The 8,100-nt window shown below is 31.7% G+C and overlaps 1 protein-coding gene across 1 annotated transcript; it reads right to left on the reverse strand.

Annotated features, from left to right (window-relative positions):
* On the reverse strand, positions 1-2,425 carry LOC116026207 (transcription factor MYB3-like). The gene is made up of 3 exons (XM_031267679.1): positions 2,129-2,425; positions 1,355-1,484; positions 1-420 (listed from the first exon to the last, which is right to left on the reverse strand). The coding sequence occupies exons 1-3, from the start codon at positions 2,274-2,276 to the stop codon at positions 165-167; spliced, it is 534 nt and encodes a 177-aa protein (XP_031123539.1). The 5' UTR covers positions 2,277-2,425; the 3' UTR covers positions 1-164.
* Between the last annotated feature and the right edge of the window lie 5,675 nt (positions 2,426-8,100).

Raw genomic sequence — 8,100 nt, forward strand, 5'->3', positions numbered from 1 at the left:
CTGTTTATGAGACATAATAGACATAAGCTAGAGCACATAATAATAATAATAATAATAATAATAATAATAATAATAATAAGCTACGACACATATTGTACGTTCAAGTGTTCAACGTTAATACGGTTAATTTAGGTAGTCCGGCAGCCGTACACTTGCCGGCCGGCCTAACGGACGTTACTACTTCCGGCATCTGAAACTTCACCGTCGCTCTCGACCCGTTGCTTTTCCGGCGAAGTAACACGGCTCTTCCCGGCCGAAGTTTGGGCGGCGATGTTATGAGGGCGGGAATAAGTGCAAGAAAGGCGGTGATTATTGGGATCAATTCCCATATCCAAAAGCTTTTTTTTGATATGGGAATTCCAGTAATTCTTCACTTCTTCCTCGGTGCGCCCCGGCAATCTCCCGGCGATCAACGACCACCTGCCAAACCCTACTAATATGAAATCTTAACCATACTAATGACTCTGTAATAATTCTGTATTTGTTCATAATTACTTTCTCGACCTACTGAAGCATGAAAAGTCAATACTGTCCCACTGAAGTTCGAGAACCCAAGATATCTCATAGAGCAAAGTCAATTCGTGCCACTAGACTTGGCAATTTATCAAATTTAGAATAATTAAAGATGATTACATAGATAAAATATTCAAATCACTTTTTACCCAACATATATGGACACACATACTAATTTCTTTATCTTTTTTACCTTTCTTTCCTATAAATTCCATCAATCCTCACTTTATACCCAACTATACAAGGTTGCATTGTTTTCCATTAGCATGTGAGGTGATGACAACAAAAATGGCAAATATTAATCTCATCATAATAAAGAGGTTTTTCATTCTTGTTCTCTCGTTTATAGTAACATTTTCAATTATATTGTAGTTACCGATGTTGATTCTTTGCATTCTATTTCAAGATATCCAAAAATGTTCTAAATTTGAAATTTTTATCCAGTAATAAGTAATAACATATTGAAAACTTTAGAAAAAATAATGTATAATTTTTTTTTAAAGATAATAGCATATGAAATAAACTCTTAACCAATATTACTATTTTTTATTTTTATATAACGAGAGAAACCTGCTACCACTACCCGGAGGCATGTATAAGGTACGTAAACCCCGCTAGTGTGTAACAACATACAAATTCATACCGGAGAAGTAAATCCCACTATAATTGTGTGACCCGCTCAACTGAGATGGTATTTGCAAGAATCAATCATGACCTTTGGACACGAAAATCATGCTCCACCCACTTAACCATTTTTTTTGGGGTAACTATTTTATTATTAAATAGGATAATTATGGGTTAAGAAAAAAGTTAAATTTCCATTTTGTATACACTCATTTACCTGTCGCCAAGCAAGGCATGAAGCTTGATGATGAGATCCTCCTCATCATCACCAAAGTTCCCTCGTTTGGCAGTTTGCTTTAAATGATTCATCCATCTAAGCCTACAACTTTTACTGCAACGAAGCAGACCTGAAAAAAAAAAAAGTAAAAATAAAAATTACCAAATATAATTAACTTTATTTACTTCAAACACATACTCCGCATCCCTCTCAAATCAAAAAAGAATATGGGTATAGGTTAAGGTTTACCTCCCATGATAAGCTTTTAGTTTTAGATTAAAATTTAAGAATCCAATTTTTTTTTTCTCCCAAAACCTTTAGTCTAGTCCTGATATATAGAATATGTAAATTTTTATTCTTTTTATTTTTTATAAAAGACGGCGATATCAATTCTCTTGACTCATAATAAATTCGTGTTAAGAAAAATAAATTAGTGTTTTTGTGATTGGATTAAAACCTATCTTATACCTAAGTTCAATACTTTATAGTCTGATAACATAAACGAAGATAGAATCTAAAAAGCTAAGAGTTCTTAGATTCAATCCTTATTCCCCTCGAATATACCAAAGGCCAAAAGAACTTAAAACAAAGGGGCAACTATAGCCAAATGGATGAGTTAGTTGTTCACCTAATAACTACAAAGTTAAAAATCTGACTCCAGATGGGAACAATTTATAGACATTTTTTATTTGAATCGATCAGTTAAGAACAACTTAAGCTATCCCTTTGCTGGCTAAGGTCATAAGGCGAGGTAGGGTGGCATTATATACAAACCTGCAGCCTTGGGCAGGTCGCGCCAGCCTCCCTCGCCGTGTTTTCGGATGTAATCTAGGAGCTTCTGGTCTTCCTGCTTGGACCAAGCACCCTTGTTGATCTCATGATGATGATGATGATGAGAATGGTCGCAGGAAGCCTTCCTCATAGTCGTTAGTTGTCGGAGAGACAAGAAGTGAATTAGGTGTGTGGATCCGGGAAGAAATTAAAACACTCCTTGGCTATATATGTCGTATGTATGTATAGAAAATGATGAGAGTGTAATTATATATAGTTGCGTGAAGACGGAGGCGGTGGGTGAGGTGTGGTGTGGTGTGGGGGTGGTTTAATTTACACTTTATAGTGTTTTATGGAATAAAAGGAGGACGACCATGAGAGAGTTGACCGGTGGTTTGGCCCTGCATGCTCTAGTATGTATGCAATGCATGCCTTACTCACACCACCCACTTTTATAAAATTGATAATCAATGTACATTTTTTCTTTCTATGCTACTACCTCAACTATAATGCACTAGCAATTATTATAGCACAGACAGCTCAGTTAATTCTTAAGTAGGTTAATTATAGGTAATGATACAGAATCAAACTCTAGCTAGCAGTCGTAGTGTAAGAGTTGCACCCAATACTTGCATGCGTAACTCAATTGATCACACAGATGAAATTTGTCACAATAGACACCAGCGTGTGAGAATAACCTCTCAAAATGAGAAGATTTTTTGTGCATAGTGAGTAAAAGTCTAACGTCAGTTGATTAATTGAGTCACCCTAGTTTACCTTTCTACTATCTTGTTGGACCATGATGTGAGGACGAGAAAATTTTACATTTTCTGCATGGACAAGTATTATCAACACTTGCTAGATGACAATTACATAGGTACGTACGTATTTTGCTATATAAGTATTACATTTGCCCTCAAAGTATTACATTTTCCCTTATAAGTAAGAAATACTTTATTCCTAATTAATATTACATTTGCTATATAAGTATTACAATTACATATTGACCTGACCCGCCTCACGAATAAAGATCCGTGAGACGGTCTCACACAAGTGTGACTCATAATAGTATTATCTTTTTGGATGAAAATATAAAATTGATATCAAGTCTGTACAAATTTTATGACAAATAAACCTCTTTTTTTTTTAGTATTAGACTCTATTAATTACAAGGTGCCACAAATAAACACCATTTAGTTTTGTTATAAAGTATAAATGATCAACTGAGTGTAGCTTACGTACTGATAAACTTGGGACAGCTAGGCGCTATGTATATAATACGATGAGCTTTGGATTGGGACCGATGTTTATTATATTTGTGATGTGTATTTATCACAACACTACAACTAATAACGGGCACTATAATATGTGCTCAATTGAATGTTATATTCGTTCTATATTAAAAATTTAAATAAATATATTTTTTAAAGCAAAAAAAATTAAATATATAATTAAGTTACACATTTATATTTTATTCATTATATGCTTAATTAATAGAAAAACGTGAATAATGTTTTTCGTTTCAATTAAAAGTTAAAAAGGATAAATGGACTATACATTTATATTTGAGTTAATTCTTCTTCTTTTTTTGTTATAGATTTATAGGCGTTATTCCACTTTTAGTCCTTTTTTTTTTCAGAACATCCCTTGTTGGTCCTAGTATTATTGTAGCATGTTTATTTTTGGTCCTCCGTCAAAAAATATGTTTAAAAGAGGACATCTCAGTCTATTTGGCCTACCATCTTCTCAACTTCAATTCTCTTTGTAGTTAATTCTTTTTCCTTTTTTTTTTTTTTTTGTCATAGAGTTATATGTGTCATTCCACTTTTGGTCCTAAAAGTTTTAACTCCATGTAAACAAATTTGTTGATGGGATCAAAAATGATCATTTCACAATAATGATATAACCAAAAGTGGAATGACACCTATAACTCTAGGACTAAAACAGGAATTAACTCTTAGAACAAAATGGAGTTGAGAATATTGTAGGCTAAATAGACCAAAATGCCCCTCATGTTTATTGCCATCGTCTAAACATATTTATTAACGGACGGAGGACCAAAAATATCATGCCAGAATAATACTATAACCAAGGGAAGTTCTAAAAAAAAGACTAAAAGTGAAATGATACCTATAAATCTTGGACAAAAAAAAAGAATTAACTATTTATATTTTATATATATGTTAATTTCATTTTTTGTCATAGATTTATAAGTGACAATCCACTTTTAGCCTTTTTTTTTTTCTTTTTTTTTCTTTTTTTTTTTCAAAACATCTTCCTTTGATCCTAGCTAGTATTTTTGTGACATGACCATTTTTGTCCTTCATCAATAAAATGGTATAAATTCCAGAAAATATAAGGGTATTTAGGTTTTCAATTATGATTTTTTAAATAAAAATAAAAATAAAATTATAGCGGGTTAACCCACTTTGTATTTTAAAAAAAAATCGAAATGTCCTTGTATTTAACGATATTTCAACGATTTTGTTGACGAATGATAAAAAATGGTCATGTCACAATAATACTTGGACCAAAGAGAGATGTTCTAAAAAATGACTAAAAATAAATTGTCACCTACAAATTTAATAAAAAAAAATGGAATTAACTCGTTTATATATTATATGCTTTGGTCAACATCAACTCTTAACTTTACTAATATGATAATAAATAATAATATATTACTATTACGTCAACATAATTTGTGGTGGCTACTAATACTATTTTCAAAAATAACAAAAGATTCCTAAAAGGGATCTGATGACCAAGTGGGTAGAGCATGATTCTTGGACCTAAAGTTTACGAGTTTGATTCTTGCCAGAGTTTGTTACACAAGATTTTTAGTGCAGTTTACCTTTTCTACGTGCTTTACCGCAAATTATATCGTGGACCGCGGTCCCAAAACGACGTCGTTTTGATTAATGAAAACAGACGGATGAATTCGCGCCACTCACTTTCTTTTCATATATACTGCACTTTCTTTTCAACACAACTGTAGTTACCTTTCAACACAACTGCAATTACTTTTTGATATAACTACAGTTTCTTTCGATAATATAAAAACACAAATGTGAAACTGTTATTCAGTATCTTTTCATATACACTGCACTTTCTTTTACTGTTATTCAGTATCTTTTCATATACACTGCACTTTCTTTTCAACACAACTACAGTTACTTTTTGATAACTGCACTTTCTTTTCAACACAACTACAGTTACTTTTTGATATAACTACTTTCTTTTCAACACAACTACAGTTACTTTTTGATATAACTATAGTTTCATTCGATAATATCAAACACAAAAGTGAAACTGTTATTCAGTATCTTTTCATATACACTGCACTTTCTTTTCAACACAACTACAGTTACTTTTTGATATAACTACAGTTTCATTCGATAATATCAAAACAAATGTAAGGCAGTATCTTTTGGAATGAACTGTAGTTTCAATCCGTCTCCCACCTACTAAAACGACGTCGTTTTGGGACCGCGGTCCACGATATAAGAACTGGTGCTTTACGGGTTAACAAGGTTTACTCAGTGCACACCCTCAAATAATAATTACGACTTACGAGCTTCCCTTTTCACCAAAATAAATAAATAACATAAAACCCAAAAATAAAAAACCAAGCTGGTCAAAACAATACCAATAGTTGCATGATTATATGTCTCAAATCAAGGTTTTTAGCCCAACATGTACAGTATGTTCCATATCACTAGTTGAGATAAGAGACTAAGGTTCGAATCGCTTGGCAGGGAGAATGTGGAGATTATATCCAAAGTATACAGATCCCTTGTGCACACCAGCATTTGGCTCTGTCTGTTGAGCCATTGAGTCAAAGTGATTTACATCCTCCCAAATGTTTTGTTGGGTCAGAGTCTGGGACCCTTGGGGTTGGGGATTCAACTTTTGGGAGAATAATTGTACATATAACTTGAAATTATATATCGCCAATTAGTGTTAAAATAACATGTTGAATATAACAAGATTTTTCACCACTGTTATTGGTCGAGAACTCGAGATGCATAATCTAATGTAAATAATGAACCAAGATTCAAAATAGAATGAAAAACTATTTTTTTGAATTAACAAAAGAGATTAATTAATGTTTTATACTCAAAATAGAAGTGCCAAATTTTATTTTTTTTTTACACTAATCATTCAATCAATCTTCTTTTTTTTTTTTGGCAGATGGGACCCAATTGTGTCATCTTGTGTAGTCTCTTAACACACCATAAAATATTAACGTTAGTGAGATGAAATGTATAAAGTATATATTTAATTACATAAATATTTTAATATAGTTTTTCAATTTTTATTATTCGTTTTGAACTTTTGGGGTTGTTAGAGGTAGAAGAAAGATTGAGTTCACCAATCTTTCATGGAGAGTGTTGGCAAACGCGTTTCACGTGCCTACCAATTCATCTAACCCATTTCTTGAATTTTAGATATATTTGGGGAAGAAATATAGTACATGGAATTTCACAAGTACGTAAATGCGCGACAAAAATAAAGAGACAAAGAAATCACCAATAGGACGCCAAATTATTTTTGTACTCAAATTCCCATACAGAAAAAAAAATAAGTATTTTTTTTTAAAGTACAGATTAAAATGTATTTATTAAATTAAGAATTTTTTTTAAATTGAAGAACGAAAATAAAAAGCATATTTATTAGCACAAATTTCGAATTTGAAAAATGAAATACTATTTTTTTCAAACCTAACAAAGGAATTTGAAAATATATAAATTATTATATTAAATATAATAAATTATTTCCCAAAGTTTCAAGAAAGTTTTCAGTTAATAAGATCTGATTTGAATATATCTTTATACTGTACTATCACTATTACAATTTACTAAATATTATTAATGCAATAATATTAATAAGCTCTCTTGAATTGTTTTGAAAGTTAATTAGCATTTAATATTAATATGAATTATGATGATGATAGTATAAAAATATATTCAAATAGCTTCTGGAAAATTTGTTAAATAGACTTTTAAACTTTATACAAAAAATAATAATTAGACACCTAACTTTAAAAAGTTGCAATTAAATACCTGAACTCAATGAAACCATGTAAAAATTTGATGATATGACCTTTTTAAATTTATCAAAATATTATTTTTCGAAAAAAAAAAAAAAAAGGTGACAACCGCGACCATCGGTCTCCTTTAGTGGTCAATGAAGAAGGCAACCATTGGTCAACTTCTTCATATCGAAGAAGAGGCGACCAAGGGTCTCCTTTAGTGGTCAATTAAGAAGGCAACCATTGGTCAACTTCTTCATATTGACAAAGAGGCGACCAACATTCAGTGAAGGTTTCGAAAGTGATTTTTATATGATAAATTTTATAAATAAAATATTATTATAAATGTATTCTTTTTAATGTGCATATGTGGTGTGACACGTAAGCTGGTACGTCAAATTTTACTGGTTTGGATTAATCAGGTATTAGGCCAAGATGTATTTTATAATCGTAGTAATCGGTAGATGGAAAGTAGGTTGGGAAAGGTGGAACTTCAGCATAATGTTATTCTCTAAGGATGGCGAATGGAAATTGAACAGTGCGCGGCTAAGCATAAATGCGTAAGAGTTGTAAAAAGCTAGGTCCCAAGACTAAACAAAGAACATTATCAAAGTAACAAGTGAAAGTAAAGCAACAAGTAATTGTAAAGAAGCAAGTAAATGGAGGAGACTAAGACTAGGTGTTCCTTGATTAGATGCAGAATGACCCCAAATATAGGAAGTAATATAATGCATTGATCATAGTTCTTCGAAGATGTTTCCATTACCAATACCACTATCATATTCAACAAGGAAATCAAATATGTCCAGTGTACCCGTATTTCAAAGGCAAAACAAAAATGTAGTTAATCTAATCAACACAAGGAAATCAAATATGTCCAGTGTACCCGTATTTCAAAGGCAAAACAAAAATGTAGTTAATCTAATCAACACAAACCTGCTCA

The sequence above is a fragment of the Ipomoea triloba genome, chromosome 7 (genome assembly GCF_003576645.1).
Source record: "Ipomoea triloba cultivar NCNSP0323 chromosome 7, ASM357664v1".
In the NCBI taxonomy this organism is placed as follows: Eukaryota; Viridiplantae; Streptophyta; class Magnoliopsida; order Solanales; family Convolvulaceae; genus Ipomoea; species Ipomoea triloba.